Raw genomic sequence first — 18311 nt, forward strand, 5'->3', positions numbered from 1 at the left:
TGTCGGCTGCAGCCAGGCCGGGGGGGGGGGGGGGGGGTGCGGTGATGGCTGTGACAGTGCCTCTCCATTCACAGCCACCACCGCACGTCACTGGTTGCAAATTAGTACACATGTGCGAGGCCATCCTGCGATAAAATACGGCTACTTTTTTGGTCGTCCCTCCTCCTACTTGAAAGTTGGGAGGTATGAAAGTATGAAGAAGTCGGTTAAAAACTTTCATGATAAAACTCATGTCTACCTTTTTTTTCCATGTTGACCATTTGCTTGTGTCAACCTTTTGACCATGTCAACAATGTTCCCTCTAATTTTACGAAGGCTGTGTGCGGCTAAAGATTTTGGCTGTGCAACTTTGGAATGAAATTTAAAATTTTTGTGCGTCACTTATATATAACTGGAAAATGAAGTTCAGCATTTGTGTTAACTTTACTTCAAAATGATATTAAACATTTAAACATTCAAAATACAGTACACAATGTAGTTAATGGGTGAAACACACATTAATTGAGTCCACAACTGCAAAAAGGGACCACTGCTGCTTTGTGCGCTCAGTTGTAATGTCTGTGCGCACTCTCATCAAGGTGTGTGCGCGCGCACGTGCGCACAGCTTAGAGGGAACACTGCATGTCAACCTTTTTCATGTGTTGACCAATAGTGGCTGACCTTTTGACTGTCAACCTAGACACTGTCGACCTAATGACCGTATACCCTCAGAGGAATATATGTGCGCTCACACTGCTATCCTAGTGAGGATATCCGGATTTAGATTAGATTGACTCTAGGTCGAAAGTCAAAAGGTTGACAGGGTCCAAAGGTCGACAATTAAAAGTTCAGCAGGGTCCAAAGGTCGACAGGGTCAAAAGGTTAACAATGAAAGGGTCAACATGAAAAAGGTATTCTGAAACAAAATTTGGAGCCGACATGTGCCAACAGGTGGCATTTCATACCACCTGTCGGCAGATGGAGGGAAAATATAATAGTGTGCTGAGTGCATTGGGGCCCCGGGCCCGAAGCATGGCGAGCATAGCACGGTACACTTAGTGTCCATGTCGACATAGACACCCAAAAACATGAAAAACTCAAGTCGACCTTTTCCATGTTGACCTTTTGACATTGCCGACCTTTGGACACTGTTAACCTTTGGACCCTGTCGACCATTAGTGGTCGACCTATATGTTGTAGATCTAATATACCATATCCCCTAGTACCTAGCAACTTTGCGCGTTCAGCAGTCTAGACGCTGCTGCTGCGCGCCGTAGGCGTGCCGGAATTTTCGGGGCGTGGCCTAATTCGGGGGCGTGGCCTATACTCACGGCTCTCCCGCGAGGCCACGCCCCCATTTTGCCGCTATGGGGGCATGACCCAGAGGCTCTGTGAGCCTCTAGCCATGCCCCCAGCCCCCTGGCAGCGGGAATAGACGCTGTGCGCATGCGCACAGCGTTTATTCCCCACTGCTTAGCAGCTGACAGTGGGGGACTCCATACCTCCCAACTGTCACAATTTTAGAGGGACAGTCCCGATTTTCGGGTCCTGTCCCGCTGTCCCACCCGCGGCAGGCATTGTCCCGCTGCGGGGGGGGTGGCAGTTGGGAGACCCCCCAATCTAGTAGAATAGACGCTGTGCGCATGCGCACAGCGTCTATTCTCGTATGAAAATGAGGTCGCGGCTAATTAGCATAAGCCGCGCCCTCATTTGCATACGCCCCGCCCCCTTTTCGGGCGAGTGTCCCTATTTCCTCAGGTGAAAAGTTGGGAGGTATGGGACTCCCAACAGCCCCCCCACACCGCGGGACACTGCCGCCCGCGGGTGGGACAGCCCCTGATAATCGGGACTGTCCCGCTAAAATCGGGACTGTTGGGAGGGCTAGTCTAGTGAGATGAGCAGTGGCTGCCCAGCTGCTGGCAGTAGTATAACTAATGTGCTGCTCTGGGTGCAATGCGCTCCGGTCCTGCAGGGGGAGCTCACGGCTCTGCAGCCTGTCTCTATCACACCTGCTGTCTCTCTGTGTCCCCACTCGGAGGCCTCGGTAGCTGGGACTGGGAGACGTCTCTGCTGCGCTCCGGGGCTGGGAATCTCGTCGGGTGCGCGGTGCATCATGGGGAAGCGTGACAACCGGGTGGTACGTACCGGCTCCGGTGCAGGGTTATTATAGCACCCAGTAGTCCGGCACTGACACCCCTTCTATTACCAGGACGCTGCCTGCTATGTGTATTACTATATATACTGTGTGTTATTATATCATGTACTGAGCATTGCTGGGACATCTAGTACACATGTACAGGCTCCATTATTTACCTTATATTACCAGGAGGCTGCCTGCTATGTGTATTATGTGGTATATTATGTAATGGTCCTAATCAATGCTTGGGCATCTAATACACATCATGGTGCTCCATGTTTACCTTCTATTACTAGGAGGCTGTCTGCTATAACCTGGACATAATATAAGTTGCAGTTCCATGATGAAAATGTTTAAATTACTCTGGATGACTCTGAATATACCTGTGTTCTGCCTATACTACAAGCTGCTGTTAATGACTAATGTCATGCAGATACCTTAGCAACATAATAGTCCCTTGACCTATTACGTACATAAATGTACCGGCACCTCTTTTAATCGAAACACCTCTGGTGCCGGTCGGAGTTAGGCTGGGGGAGGAGTCAGGCTGTGCAGGGGAGAAGTGCTGCGGTAGGTATAGGTGCTGTGGGGGCTGACTACAGGGCAGACGTAAAGGCCCCCATACACGCTGCGACGCGTCATCGGCTGGATCGCAAACGCATGAGTTTTGCATTCGATTTGTGTGCGATGCAATCCGATCCGCATGCAGCACATACTTTTTGTGCTATGCGATGCCCGCGGGAGCGCATGCAAAACGATGCAGGTGGGGCGAGCTGCTTGGATGCCGCTAATGCCACCAAGTATTTGGCAAAATGGATAATCTAGCACAGTGCCAGAACCAAGGGTGCCGGGTTGTAAGTGGTGTACCTGTACTGGGTATAGAGCAGGGCTGGGCAATTGCGGCCCTCCAGATGTTGAGGAACTACACATCCCAGGATGCTTTGCATTAGTTTTGCTATGTGGCCATGCTGAAACTGATGCAAGGCATGCTGGGATGTGTAGTTCCTCAACATCTGGAGGGCCGCAATTGCCCAGCCCTGGTATAGAGTATTGGAACCGCTCCTCTTCTTGCCATGCTTATTCTCTGGCAAAGTCCACCACCCATCCAACCCTCCTTCCACTACAGTGCCAATGTAGATTAGAAGAGAGCTTTGAGTGACAGTGTGTGGCTTTTTCCTTGGGACAGGCTCTGGTTCTTGCCATATAAGGCTGTGTAGGATCAGTCCTCTAAACCTTGCCAAGTCCTATTGTTATCTAATTTCATGTGAAAATTGTGTGCAAAAGATCATTCATTATCATTCATAATGCAACAATAACAAAGGCGCTTTAAAGACTGTAACCTCCTCTCTGATCATTTGTGATTGTGGCCTCGTGCTGTCTCCATGCATGTAGACTTGTGGAGCTAATTTGACCTTTTAGTACCTGTTGACCTTACCGACTGTCTACCTTTTACCTGTCTTGAGTCATCGGTGTTTGTAACGCCTCCAGCCTGGTCATCTGTGCTCTCGGTGCCGATAGCAATGTAGTCTGTTTTCTGGGTGGAAACTCCTATCCTAAGGTCACTGTTTATTCTGCTTTCCTCATAGGCGTACATGAACCCAATAGCCATGGCCCGTGCGAGAGGCCCCTCCTCTTCCGGCGGCCCAACCATACAGGATTATCTGAGCAGACCTAGGCCTACTTGGTGAGCTATCCTTTCATGTAGTTCTGAAATAAGCCAGCGATGCGGTAGGCTTGTATTCTCACAATGGGGATATCAAGTAATACTGTAGGTGCCACATGTCTTCCGCAGGGAGGAAGTGAAGGAACAACTAGAAAAGAAGAAGAAAGGATCTCGGGCACTGGCAGAGTTTGAAGAAAAAATGAATGAGGTTTGTGCCCTTGTCCAGAGACTAAATGATCATGGTTTAGCCTTGCTCTGTGTTATTGATACATATGTATTGCATCCTGCTGTAGAAAGTTAAACTAGAGTTGAACAGCTGTTATGGCCTCCTGCACCACAGAGTTGTATATACTTATCATTGCTTGTGGTCATCACTGCACACGAGCTCCAACCCTTGATTGGGTGTGAATGATAGCCCACCATACCAGCGCACTTGCTCTAACATCCAGTCCGCATAACCTGTAGCTGTGTCCACACCCTCTACGTGCCAAAGTGATAACACACCAACATCCGTTCATCTTTGTATTAGGGTCTAAATATTTTTTAAATACAGCTACACAGTATGGTTGTTGCTCAAATTAACACATTGGTGTTCATGAACTACACATCCCAGCATGCCTTGCCTTCGTTTCAGCATGGCCAAATAGCAAAACTAAGGCAAGGTATGCTGGGATGTCTAGTTCATCAACAGCCGGAGGGCCACTTATTGGCCACCCCTGAGATCCTCTGGGCATTTTGTACTTGGCTGTGATCCGCAGAGATCTTAGTCATGTACATATATCTGTGTGTGTATTGCTGTATGTATGTATCCTCTTTCTTATATTCTGTCTTTGATATTGTTCCCTAGAGTTGGAGAAAGGAACTTGAGAAACACAGAGAAAAAGTCATCACCGATAGTTCGTTAAAGAAAAAGGAGGTAGGTTGTGTGTTAAGTGATCGCTATGAAACTGTGTCTAAGGGCCAGATTCTCTAAGCTTCAAAAGTGATAAAATGGAGAGTGATAAACAGCCAGCCAATCAGCTCCTGTGTGACATTTTTCAAACACATTCTGTGACATGGCAGGTAGGAGCTGATTATCACTCTCCATTTTATTATCTCTCCATTTTATCACTTTTGAAGCTTAGCGAATCTGGCCCTAAATTAGATCATGTCATGTGGTACAATGCACCGCAGTAAAGGAAGTGCATAAATTAAGTCATAGGGGTCAGTCCAGGTACATGCAACCTTACATTGCATGTTCTGGATTAGGGTAAAATGATGTAGTCTGCCACTTGCTAGTGTTCCGGCACCCCTCTACTCTGTATCACCCCTACATCACAGGTGATTAGTTGCCCACAGATTTTTTTTCTCTTGTCCGATACAAGTGACTGATCTTTCTGTCTTTTGTCGTTTTCTCTGTAGAAACGGAAAAAGGAAAAGAAGAAATCTGGTGGGGTGAGAACCACTTTCATCTCTGTGACATTGTCCATTTAATTAGACTCTTGGGAAGTTTTACAATATCTGTCGTGAATGGGCTGACAAGTGCCATGCAACTCCACTAGCACTGGGTGTCTTCTTTATTTATTTTTGTGAAAGTGGGGCAGATGTATTAAGCTTTAACAATAGATAAATGCAAGGGTGATAAGGAGAGATAAACGTCCAGACAATCACCTGCCAACTGCCGTGTTTGAAAAAAGCCAGTAAGGAGCTGATTGGTTGGACGTTTATCTCTCCTTATCACACTTGCATTCATCTCTTGTTAAGGCTTAACCCCTTGAGTGACGGGTTTTGCTGGGGCAGGACAAACCTACCAGGGCAGGTTTATCCTGCCCCAGCAAAACCCACCACAGAAAGCTAGAAGCCGCCCCCACCCCTTGCCTCCTCTCCAGCGTTAGTACGCCGGAGCTTTCTTACAGCCGCTCTCACCCCTGCCTAAGCCGCCTGTCACATTCAGCAGTGACGTCGGTGGCAGGCTGGGGGATGTTCGCGGCTCGGGTGCCTGAACGCTTCCGAGTCCCCACGAGCTGCGCCGACCATACCTGAGCCTGCTGCCGACGTCACTGTAACGGGCTGGCTGGCCGGACGGTCAGGGCAGGGGAGCTGCGGCGCACCGATCGCCGGAGCAGGGGGGGGGGGGGGGATTTTCCGGTACAGCCCACTGCGGCAGCGCAGCTGAGCCCGGAAAACTTCCGGGCATAGCATCGCTATGTGAATAAGACACACAAGCAAACTCAAACCCTACTGTTTTCTAGGAGAACACTGTAGCATAGTAATTCAGACCGTCTCATATCATTTTGATCAGCATAAGCAGTTTGTGCATTTTATTAACATCATTTTGCGAATAAAACGTATTTTAATAACAATTGCACTAAAACTGCTCTGCGCTACCGAGTCATACCACAACAGAAGGGTTGTTTAATGTGCAAGGGGAATAGTTGGGCGTATGCACCAGCAGCTTTCACATAAAAATATAAAGCTACACTAATTGCAGAAGGCGCTGGCTTTGAATTGCAATATTAAGTAAAAATATACCGATACATTTTGCTCATATAATTACTGCTGCTGTAAATGTTGAGGTCCAACCTGTTGTTATTGAGCAGCGGTTTGCAAAAATGACTGAGTGTTTCTGGTTGGAGGGGAGGGGGTGAATGAGCTGTTATTATTTCAAATGTGCGTCTCACAAGATTTGCTTTTTTATTGTCTGTGGTCAAGTTGTCTCCATCATCTTCTTCTGCATCATCAAGTTCTCCTTCTCCCAGCAGTTCTGAAGAATCTGATAATGAGGTGAGTGTCCTTACCAGCGTCTAGATTCACTACTTTCACGACTTTCACGACTTTTGTGAGACATTGGAGATTCTATGATAACATGCGGGGTGAAAGGCAACATTATATTGTAACCTACCAATCAGATGTCAGTCATAAGATCTTTTGTAGTTAATTTAGAATGGTGGAAAGTTGGTTTCAGCTCAAAGAATAGGGAAGGCTTCTTTACAGTAAATGCAGGTTCCATAGCATGTGAGGCATATTCGCTAAAGGCCCATACACACTGGGCGACTTTGAGCTGAAAGTCGCTTTAAAACAGCAGGTTTCAGCGGCTTTCAGCTCAAAGCCGCACAGTGTGTTTGCCCCGGCGGTGAGCGCTGCTGCGCGCTCCCGCAACATCGCCGGGAAAGCCGTTCATCTGCTGGTTATACCAGCAGATGAGCGGCTTTCAGGACGGCTTTGCATAGCTCTGCGCTATGCTACGCCGTCCTCCCCCCTCCGTCGGCAGGGGGAAAGCCGCTCAGTGTGTATGCACTGAGTGGCTCCTCCCATAGTGATGATATTCATCATCGCTGTCCATACATGCTGGGCATAGCACCGTGTCCAATGTGTTAAACATTGGACACGGTGCCTTTCTTACAAGATATTATATTGGTAGCTGTAAATATTAGAGGACATTATGGGGAGATGGGGATTTTTGTGAGGTCCTGGATAAATGTAAACTGTTAACATTGTCATTATTTGTACCTTTGATTGCCAGTGCACTATATGAAAGGTTGGCTTGCGGGTACCCACTTTAATGCCTCTGTAAATACATATATGTACAGTTCCTAGCTGTTGCTCTATTAGCTAATGAGAGTTTGTACTGCATTACTCTAGCTGATGGTACAATTTCCCATGATCCTGCTGTTTATTCTCGCTATATGAAAAACGATGCGGCTCCATGCACTGGTCCGCATTGAAGAATGCGCCAGGGATCAGATACTGGGAGAACTGACCTCTTGTTTTTGCTTTGTGTTTTTTTTCACTCTAAAGACCAAGAAAAAACCATCAAAAAGGAAAAAGAAGAAAAAATATTCTCGCAAATCATCAGACAGCGGTTCTGACTCGGACGGCAAGGTATTGGACATAAATATATATACGCTTATGTTTTGGCATCGCTAAGCCAGGTCCTGCTTGGAAGAGGACACAGAGAAGCCTATTTATAACTGAACATTGTTCCCTTTCCGTTACTGTTTCAATTAAATGCTAGCTTTTCTATTTAAAGTTAGAAAACATTTGCTCTCTGCCATTTACACCAGAATCGCTTGTATTCAATTCGCATCGGGGCCTGATGTTTGTGCTCTGCGCATATTCTGCATGTGCAGTGCCGCTGTGCGGACACCTTTTGTAACTTGCACAGTCGTAAAGGCATTCGGGGGGGGGGGGGGCAGGATGGAGGCAGTCAGGGGGGCGTTCGCACGGAAACACCCGCACCCACAAAAACATGGTTGCTCCCAGAAAACATACGCAGGCAGGCCGATGGTTTCTGGTGACAGGCGACTGATGTTGCATTGATGTCAGTGCCCGCCCGGTTCTTCGGACCTGGACCGTTCTCAGCAAAACTGACTTATTTGCAAACAGGGGAAAAATCATCCAATAGTTGGCGACCATGAAATGATTTCACCCAGTACACTCGCCTGTGATTGGATGTTTATGCAAAACATCCATTCGCAATGCAGTGGGGAAATTTGCACGGGGATCGGGCATTCACGGCGTGCGGCATTAGGTGACTCGCTAAGCAGCGAAGTCAGAATCGGGCCCTCTTATTCTGTAATAATTTATATTCTCCTTTTCAGGATCCTATAAAGAAGAGGAAATCCAGAGAAGAGCAGGAGAAAGATACTGTGAGTTCCAGTAACACAAAACCCCCCCTGTATCATGAATCCTGTTATCACAGTATGGAGGAGATGTATCCAAGCAGCGAGAGCGATACAGTACTGACATTTAACAGGCTTTGTTTTAAAAATGGCAGGAGCTGATTGGTTGGTGATCTATCTCTCAGGGTTTGATACATCTCTGCTTGAGTCCCTTACTAGGTAAATGTACCCACGAGGAGCAGAGGCTGAACCAATGTTAGTCATAAACGGGGAGATTTATCAAAGCTTGGAGAGCGATAAACTGAAGAGAGAAAAAGTATTAACCGGTCATCCTGTCATATTTCCAAACACAGCCTGTAATATGGAGCTAATTGGCTGGTCCATCTCCATGTGTTGATAAATCTCTCCCAGCATCTCCTCCATTGCCATCTACCCTCTATGTACCCTCTATGTAGCGTATTCAATGCAGTGTGATCTTTACGCATGATTACTGCTTAATAGGATAGCTACTCAACTCTACAGGGTGAAAAGGGAAGTTATCCATGTAACTGGCGGCAAAGTGCCTTTGTCCAACACACTTCACATTGAATTGAATTCCCCCTTGGGGCTGAATTCAATTAGCCCCAGTATTTCTAGCAGGCTTTAATGCTATTTAATCACCCCCTGGGATGGCGCACATTACCCCATGTATTCTGGGTTTTAGTACCTGGAGCTATGGGTTAATGCTCTGTCAGCGGCCGCAGTAAGAGCAGCCTGTGGTTCGCCAATTTTTGGCACCTAATTTGGTCCTGCCCGGTGGTTGAGACTTTTTGGCAGCAAGTCATCCAGACCATAACGTCTACGGGAATCCCCCCTGATGCGTTCTCGTCCACAGTGTGTCTCCTGGCGGCCATTGGAGATGACACACTGGACCATGGCACCCAACGATATGTAAATAACCTTTGTATGTTGGCCAAGGTTTGTATAGCGAGGGCTTGGCTGGCCTGTAGCGGCCCATCTCTTGCCGCTTGGATATCACTCACTAACGACAGTTTGCCATGAGAGATATGTGTATGTGTGTAGACGTACTGAGACTTAAGGGTGAGATTTAATAGGATGAGAGATTCAGAAAGTGAGTGATTTGGTGAGAAATCTCCAGTTTTTTTTAAAGCGGCAATCATTTACACAGCAATGCCAGTTTGATTTTGCAGTGTAAATGATTGCCGCTTTAAAAAAACCTGGAGATTTCTCACCAAATCACTCACGTTTTGAATCTCTCATCCTATTAAATCTCACCCTAAATATCTACGAATATGGGACAGATGGCTATCCTCCCCCTTATATGTGCGACCCTAGTCAGGCTATAACTTGACAATTCCCCTCTGACTGTATCCGTGACATATGTGGATGATTCATCCTGGTTAAATCTGACGCAGACCGGTCACCCATTATACCTAGCTGCAAACTCCCAATGTACAACCAACACTATGCTTGTATATACCTCACTTCTGGTGGGAAACACAATCGAGTACACATTGTTGAGATTGTTTAATGGAACACTCTTACTTTTGAATGTAATTCTAGTTTACATTTTATTATATAAAAAATGTTCAAGTAGCACAGCACCCAAACATGTAATGGCAGGAATGTTGACTACTTGTTGATCTTTGAATCTTGCTTATGTTTTCTGTTTGGTTTCTGCTTTGTTTGTGTTTGTTCTTTACCTGCAAGAAAAATTTGAAAATTTTCAATTAAAAAACTACTGAATTGAAAAAAAAAAAGAGCAGCCTGTGGTTCAATAGCCCTGAGCATTGCCACAAGGACCGCAGCTAATTGAAGCCAGCCCTTAGAGACTGTGTAACACATGCTAAGTTCTGGCATGTGGTTTACGTGTAAATAACATGAATGCTAGAACTGGGTAGTATAAACTTTACTTCTTTTTTTTTTTTTGTATCCAGAATCGTAAGAGTGCGAGCAGGAAAAGGAGACGTCCGGAAGATGACGACGACCACAGATATTCTTCTTGTGACTCTTCTTTTGCGTCAGAATCGGAGGAGGCGGTTAGTGTGATACATTACATTCCGGCAATTCCCTGGCTGAATGCACCGCATAGGAACCGCTCCAGTCAGGATGTCTGGTTCCCAAACCGGTCTGAATCAGGCCTAATATAATTTACAGTGAACGCTCCTGCGGATCTTTAGGACCCCCTCTGTTGCCTGTAAATGCTGCAGATTCCTTACTATATTGTTAACGCCAGCATGCTCCTTGATGTGGCTATTGAATAATATCGCTTGGAAAATCGTTTAATGCAGGCATGTCCAGACTATGGCCCTCCAGCTGTTGTGAAACTACAAGTCCCATCATGCATTGCCTCAGTTTTGCTATTAGGGAATGGTAAACTATGGCAAGGCATGCTGGGATGTGTAGTTTCGCAACAGCTGGAGGGCCACAGTTTGGACATGTGTGGTTTAATGTGTATGCACTATATCATTTGTTAGGAAAAAACAGTCAGTTCAAGGAAATTGTTTATGCCATTGCCATCATGGGTGCAGAGTGATAGTAAGGCGTACCTGTCTCATGGATGGGTGCCGGACGGGGCCTCCACAGTCAGGATCCGGACAGTCATGTTCCCGGCGGCCCCCGACTATTCTCTCTCGTGGGGGTCCTTGATCCCCATAGAGGGAGAATAGAATAGGTGGCGAGTGTAGCGAGCCACCATGCCCGCAGCATGGCAAGCCCGCAAGGGGCTTTGTTGCTCTTGCCATGCTGTCTGAGTCTGGCCAGTCGGGATCCCGACTGTCGGAACCATACACCACACTCTCACGGACTCCACTCCACTGCGGCAGCCATTTTGGGCTAAGAAACTGTGGCAACCCACATGCAATTAATTCTTCAGCAACTCAGTGATGTCAGCTCTTAGTAAATTATATACTGTACTTTCATGCCACAAAATGGCCGCCCTCCCTGTGATTTCCTGTACTGCATCGGTGTAATTGCTGTTAAGGGGTGATTGACGTGATTTTTTTTTTTTTTTCAGGTCTATGGGAAAAAGAGAAGAAGCAGTGAAGAGAAAGCTGTAAGTGTCTCCTCTCTGAGGGGTAGATTTATGAACCAATGGTGAGAGAGAAGGAGTGGCCCATGGCAACCAATCAGCTGCTCTGTATCAATTATGCAAATTATATATGTTATTTCAGTGCTGATTGACTGCTGTGGGCCACTTCTTCTCCCTTTATCACTGCTTCATACATCTACCTCTGAATCTCTCTGCTCAGCGGTTGGATAATGGTTTCAGCATTTTCATAATTCTCCTACAAATTTGTGGTTTCTTTCAGTGCCTGATTAAAATACCTGTTGTAGAAACTTAGGACTATATTTACTAACGCTTTTAAAAAAACATCCAGATTCCTGTTCTCATTTTCTAGGACGCAATAGAGAAATTATAACAGAGTCCGATTGGCTTCTACGGGCAACATCAGTACTTTTCATTTTTAAAAGCTTTAGTAAATTTTCCCCTATAATGTCTCTTGACGATGGGTAAAATCAATTATTTAATTGGATGACATCAATTAGATGCTGCTCAATACCGTTGAACACTCTGATGAATACCGAGTCTGTCCTCTGTCTGTCCTCTTGGGGGTTTGGTGTAGGGATGGCCATCGACCAGCGATGATTAGAAATCATCGATGGTTTATGGTGATGTAGAATATTTTTGCCATCGATGGGGGAGAACCAGATGGTTTCCCGCCATCGATGTAAAGCTTAAACGAATAGTTTCGTTTTTGCTGTTTCCCTAAAGTGCTGGGACACGGAGCATAGCTCCGCCCCAACACCCGTGAAGCCCCGCCCCCGCATTTTGATTGGACCACAGGTCACTCAATCACAGAAAATGGATGACCATCGATGTGCAAAAACATTGATGGTCATCCATTGAATAGTTAGTTATACACTATCGATGGCCAGGTGCACTTTTGCCATTGATGGCAAAGGTAACGATGGCCATCCCTACTTTGGTTTGAGATGGGTATTTAATATGTTTCTGTTTCTGCCTTTTTTTTATTTTTATTTTAGAATTGCTTTTTTTTCTAGCTGTATAGTGTTTTTGTCAATAATTGCCAGGTAATTAGAGAAGCTGAGAATGCAGCCTATCCATTTTCTTGAACTCTGTGTCCCACATTCCTGGATTTGATAGGTATTGGTTTAACCCCCCAAAAAAGTTTCCTCTGCTGTGTAGCTTACCTGGTACTGGGTTTATGACCTCTGATATTGTCGTGCTTCTTGTGGTCAGAAACTGCCTTACATTAATCATAAGATTTTGTGGTCCAGGTAATTGGTATTGTTTATTGCCTTTTGCACAATGGCTGATATTGATAAGTGGACCACGTCATTATGTTGTACGTATGGGCTGGGCGGTCGGTGCAGATTATGGTACCTGCTGACTGTTATAATACATGTGTATATAAAGATCTTGTTTTTCCTTTATTACAGTATAAGGCCAAAAAGAAAAAGAAGCACAAGAAACACAGCAAGAAGAAAAAGAAAGCCGTACCTTCAGCCTCTGATTCTGAATAACTGATGTATAATGCCAATGACTGAACTCCTTTATGTACCTAGATCTTCTCTTCTGTACTACGTACAAGTGTCTTACAGGGACGTATCCTGCCAAAAGCTAGGCTGTGTCATTAGCTTCTTTATGATACTATTATAGCAGGTCAAATACTCTTGCCATCAAGCCTGGAGTAAAGTGTATTTGGATGATAGATCTGCGCTGTCTAGATAAACAATCAATAGATCAACACTATAAGGTAGACAGTGTTTAATGCCGACAGGTTCAAAAGTTTTCAATCTTTGCTTGATTTACCATCCACGTAGAATACGATTGGGAATATTAAACTATGCCGAGTGGCAGTACCACGGCCAGACACCTTGCCAACTGAGCAAGCCCAAAAGGGTTTACTTCTGCTGACCTTTGACCTGTTGACCATATTGAATAGACCTAATGTCTATCCAATTCGTTATTGATCTCACACCCAGTGTAGCGTACCTGGCATCCATCGTGTGGTCTGAAACTTTCATGACAACGCAGACTGGAAAGTAGTGCTCTCCCCAAGGCAATGTGTCACATGGTTTGGTGAGGTCATGTGCAACCTAATAGGCTGAAAATTGATTCATCCTGCAAAATGGCTGCCTCCTTTTTTTATTACTACAAGTATACTATAAAGAAGCTGACTGACAAATTGCCTATGTAGTCTTGGAAGGCATATTTCCTCTCTTAAGTACCATGCACAAAAAAAATTGTATTTTGCACATATGACAAGTTCTCAACACAACAAGAGCAGATGTCCCGGTGCAGGCCATGTTTTCTGGATAAACGGTAAAGCAATAATAAGCATTTATTGTAGGAAGATCAGAGAGTTTGGCCGTGGGTACAAAGTCCAAAGAGACTGCAGTTATTTAGCAATGGAAACCAATGATGGAACCTTGCAAGTTCCCTTGTAAAGATACAAAGGAATGATCTCTGTAAAATGATAGGCCACGGAATGAATGAGGTAATAGGATGTTAAAGGGAAAGCCCCCCCCCCCCCCATCTGTTGCAGATCATTCCCTCACTATCTTAATTTATCACACGGCCTTTAAACATGATCACATAGGAGGTGATTGTAGTCCCCATCGTTGGATGAATGCGTATGCCCATGGTCTTTTATAAGCATGTGCAGGTTCCCGTTGCATAGTAGCCAAGCCGTTGGTGGGGTTGGGTGTCGCTCGTGGGAACGCCTAGCGTTTCATTGGTCGTTCCCATGAGAATGCGGTCTGCATGAAGTGGGGCGGCGGCTGACGCCATATGATGTTAGCCGCCGCCCTGTCTTCATCCCGGCAACCGCAAATAAAAATAAGTATCCACTGACTTTTATTTGCGAAGGCTGGAGAAATCATTTGTTGGGCCGGGACCATCGAATGATTTATCTTGCGGCGGCATGTGAGGGGATGAGTCTTTGTTACCCACCTAGTCCTGTCGCTACCATGAAGCGGGATGTGTATTTGGCGGGGCGGGCTCTCCGATCCTCGCAGCTTACTGTGTCTACCAGAATTATCCCCATAATCAGTATTATCCAGCTGCATATCAGCATTTGGCAACATGAATTGAGCCAGCTCCTTCAGAACTACAAGTCCCCAGTCTTATCTTCAGCCAATGGCTGGCAGGACATGCTGGGATTTGTAGTATCACAGTTGGCATACCTTTGTCCATCCTTGCTTACAGATGTACATGTTATTGGGCTATGCTGTGATGTACACACAGTGCTGTGGTGACTGGGCCTCTATAGGGATTTATTTTTGCTTTTATCTGCTGCTGACCCCCCCATCAAATATCAGGCTGCTTTAGCAAATATTTGCATGTCCTGTATTTTATGGCATCATACACCATGTGTACAGATAAAGTAGCCCTAGTAAATATATGTAACGATCAGGTTGGCTACTTGAGGTCCATATAATTGTTACTGAAACTGCTAGCGTGTACAAAAGCTATTTTGTTTTGTATGTTTGTTTTTTTCCTTATGTGTATATATATATATGTATATATGATGCAACGGCTTCATATTGAAGCTGAACTACTTAAATGATCAATTTCGGTACCAGACCCATTAAGGAATTGTTCTGTTTTATGGAAGTGAACTTTAAATTGAAATAAAATATTGTTTAACACTGTTTCTCTTTCTCTGACGTCCACTAGGGAGCACTGGATCACCGTGGGGTATAGGGGAGCTTTAACACTTTACCCCTAATGCTCAAACTCCTCCCCCTCTATACCCCCATCATTGTAGTGAGAAGCTGTTATCCTACCAGCAAGCTACACTAAAGGCCCATACACACTGGGCGACTTTGAGCTGAAAGTCGCTCAAAACACCAGTGTGTATGGACCGGTGATGAACGGTGAGCGCTGTTGCACGCTCCCGCATCATCGCTGGGAAAGCCGCTCATCTGCTGGTAATAAAGGCAGATGAGCGGCTTTACGGACGGCTTTGCATAGCGCTCCGCTATGCAAAGCTGTCCTCCCCCCCCCCCCCCCTCCATCGGTGCCGGGCAGGGGGAAAGCCGCTCAGTGTGTATGCACTGAGCGGCTTTCCCCACAGCGATGATTGTCATCATCGCTGTCCATAGTCGCCCAGTGTGTATGGACCTTTACAGTTCTTTATAATACTTTATATACTTTTAATGAAGGCATTATAGGGGCAGAAATGAGTATATACAGTCCCAAGGGCAGACCTTTTAGAACTCTACTACATTCCTCATTAATATACTGTATTATATGTAGTAGCATCTCCTATTAGACCTGTTTGTTATTCTGCGTAATGTAGTTGATTTTTTTTTTTTTTTTTAGTCCTATGGGTCAATGTGTAGTTACGGTATAGATGGTAGACCAGGCATGTCCAACCTTGGCCCTCCAGCTGTTGAGAAACTACACGTCCCAGCATGCCTTGCCACAGTTTTGCTAATAGGGAATGATAAACTATTGCAAGGCATGCTGGGATGTGTAGTTTCACAACAGCTGGAGGGCCAAGGTTGGACATGCCTGTGGTAGACAATGTGTAGATCAACTGCTAATGGTCGACACCTAAGAATGGTCAACATAGGTTGACATGAATGTTTCACTTTTTTGTGTTTGTCAACATGAACACCGTATAAGTGTACCATGTCCTCTAACATCAGGCATGGTACCTTGCTGTGCCCGGCATGTCCATGTTGACCATAAGCTTGTGTCGACTTTCTGTGATTGTCAACCTAGGGTATGTTGCCCATTCTTAGGTGCTGACCTAGCGACTGTGGACTTAAGCTGCCCATACACGCTGCTAAGCGTGCTGAGCCGATGTGTGCTTTGAGGTGCTTGCACATACTTTTTGTACTTAGGTTTCATCAAATTGCATCGCATTGCATGCACAACGGATGCACATGCAATGCAATGTGATCCGTGCTATTGCAGCCCACAACGCACGCCCGCATCGGGACGTGGGCTTAAGATATTGTTGATCCAGGGACTGCATACCCAATGTGTGTGGTCGACTGGAGATGCTGAAATACCATCCAGCCCTTCTTTAGACACCACCATCAGTTGCACCAGCCAGTCAGAGTAAGGCCTCCTGTGTTAGCCCTATGATAGGTGCATCGCCTCTGAGTACTACTTCCTGTGTGAGCTCCATTTGTAGGTGCAATGCATACTTGCTTACATTTCACATTTTCTCCCTGAGATGCTGATGTCACTAAGCCCCACCCCCATTCCAGAAAACATTACGATTTGCAGATCTGCAAATGGGGGTGGGGCTAAAATGATGCAAATTACACGCTTTTCATTTAATTTTAGCCCTCCCTGGACAACAGTAAAATCCGGCATTTGTTGTTGTGGGGAGAATGCGGGAGACTTGCCCACCGTCCCGGGGGCCAGGAGGGGAACCTGATTTTCTGGAGCCTCCCAGCCATTCCAGGAGAGTAGGTGAGTATGGTACCATGTCTCCATCTGAGTATGGCCTCATCTGTGAGCCCTATGGCAGGTGCTGTGTGTCTGCCTGAAGAAATTGATGGTGCAAGTTTCTGCTAGGGGGCACCAGCCACAATCTTGCCTTGGTTAGGGCTGGCTCTGCACACACAGTAGGGTTATTTTATTGTCATATGCCAGGTAGCCTGCCCTTATGTATTTGGAGTGTGAGAGGAAACTGGAGTGTCCATAGGAATCACATGCAAGCACGGTAAGAACATACAGCAGGGCCGAAACTAGGGTTTCCGGCGCCCGGGGCAAGGCAGTCTTTTGGTGCCCCCCCCCCCCCCTAGTGATGCTGCTGAAATTTTCGGGCGGGGGGGGGGGTGGTGGCCTAATTTGGGGGCGTGGCCTATAATCGCTGCTCTCCCGTGAGGCCACGCCCCCATTTTGCCGCTATGGGGGCATGACCCAGAGGCTCTGTGAGCCTCTAGCCATGCCCCCAGCCCCCTGGCTGCGGGAATAGAGTCGCTGTGCGCATGCGCACAGCGTTTATTCCCCGCTGCTTAGTTAGCAGCTGACAGGGGGGACCGACCAAATGACACCTTGTCCCTGGCGCCGGAGACCCCCCCCCCCTCCCCGCACAGTCCTCTCACCGTTGAAGCTGCAGCCGCATCTTACTTTGACTTCGTCCGTCTCCTACTAGCGCTGCGGCGGGAAGCGCTGACCGCTGATGACTTCAAAAAGACTTGCCGGACGCTGATTGGCTGAATTCAGCCAATCAGCGTCCGGCAAGTCTTTTCGAAGTCATCAGCGCTTCCTGCAGCCGCGCTAGTAGGAGATGGACGGAGTCAAAGTAATGCCGCTACAGCGTCCACAAGGCACATACCTGTCACCGGACCTCACAGCGCCCCTCACCTCCAGCGCCCGGTGCGCGTGACCCCCCAGCCCCCCCCTAGTTACGGCCCTGCATACAGGGCCGGCAACAGAAATCTTGGCGCCCGGCACACTGATATCTTTGCCCCCTCAACCACATCCCCTTGAGCAGAAATTTTTTAATATACTGCATATACTTGTTACAAAAGAAACAATTCATAATCACGAATACTGGAGGGGGGTCCAGGTAAGTACCCTTTCAGGAATCCAGGCGGGTGCCTTTATAAACCATTGCTAGGTACTGCACTGCTGCACCAATGCTTACAGCCTGTGAGCCACTCAAAACTTTGGGGCCCCTCACAAGCTTGGGGCCCGGTACAGGTGTCCCCTTTGACCCCCCCTGTCGCCTGCCCTGAGAACATATGGTGGTAAATACATTTAGGGTCAATGTTCTTGCCCCGCAAGTAAATGTGGGGCTTGATGCCGGCCTTACTGTACCGCCTGACTCACTGTTTGCAGGACCACAGGGGGGTGACTATGAGTGATGTTGCATCTGCAACTTGCCCCAATTAAATTGACCACAACTACTCACAAAAATATTGCTTTGGCCAT

The 18311-nt window shown here is 46.6% G+C and overlaps 1 protein-coding gene and 1 long non-coding RNA gene across 2 annotated transcripts in view; one reads left to right on the forward strand and one right to left on the reverse strand.

Moving 5' to 3' along the window:
* Window positions 1–2078, reverse strand: part of LOC146081308 (uncharacterized) — a 23253-nt gene extending 21175 nt beyond the window's left edge. Inside the window, exon 1 of the long non-coding RNA XR_014475107.1 lies at window positions 1989–2078. This is a non-coding gene — a long non-coding RNA (uncharacterized LOC146081308). The remainder of the gene's footprint in view (window positions 1–1988) is intronic.
* FAM133B (family with sequence similarity 133 member B) lies at window positions 1954–13928 on the forward strand. Its single transcript, XM_083189454.1, has 11 exons — window positions 1954–2116; window positions 3703–3800; window positions 3909–3987; window positions 4627–4695; window positions 5181–5213; window positions 6471–6542; window positions 7557–7640; window positions 8360–8407; window positions 10318–10419; window positions 11397–11435; window positions 12845–13928. The coding sequence occupies exons 1-11, from the start codon at window positions 2093–2095 to the stop codon at window positions 12926–12928; spliced, it is 732 nt and encodes a 243-aa protein (XP_083045580.1). The 5' UTR covers window positions 1954–2092; the 3' UTR covers window positions 12929–13928.
* Window positions 13929–18311: the final 4383 nt, after the last annotated feature.

Source organism: Crinia signifera, chromosome 5, assembly GCF_055691185.1.
Source record: "Crinia signifera chromosome 5, ASM5569118v1, whole genome shotgun sequence".
NCBI lineage: Eukaryota > Metazoa > Chordata > Amphibia > Anura > Myobatrachidae > Crinia > Crinia signifera.

Coding starts and splice junctions, on each gene's coding strand:
- FAM133B (XM_083189454.1), top strand. CDS start 2,093: ATGGGGAAGCGTGACAACCGGGTG. Junction 2,117..3,702: donor GGAAGCGTGACAACCGGGTG/GTACGTACCGGC, acceptor CTTTCCTCATAG/GCGTACATGAACCCAATAGC. Junction 6,543..7,556: donor CTGAAGAATCTGATAATGAG/GTGAGTGTCCTT, acceptor TTCACTCTAAAG/ACCAAGAAAAAACCATCAAA.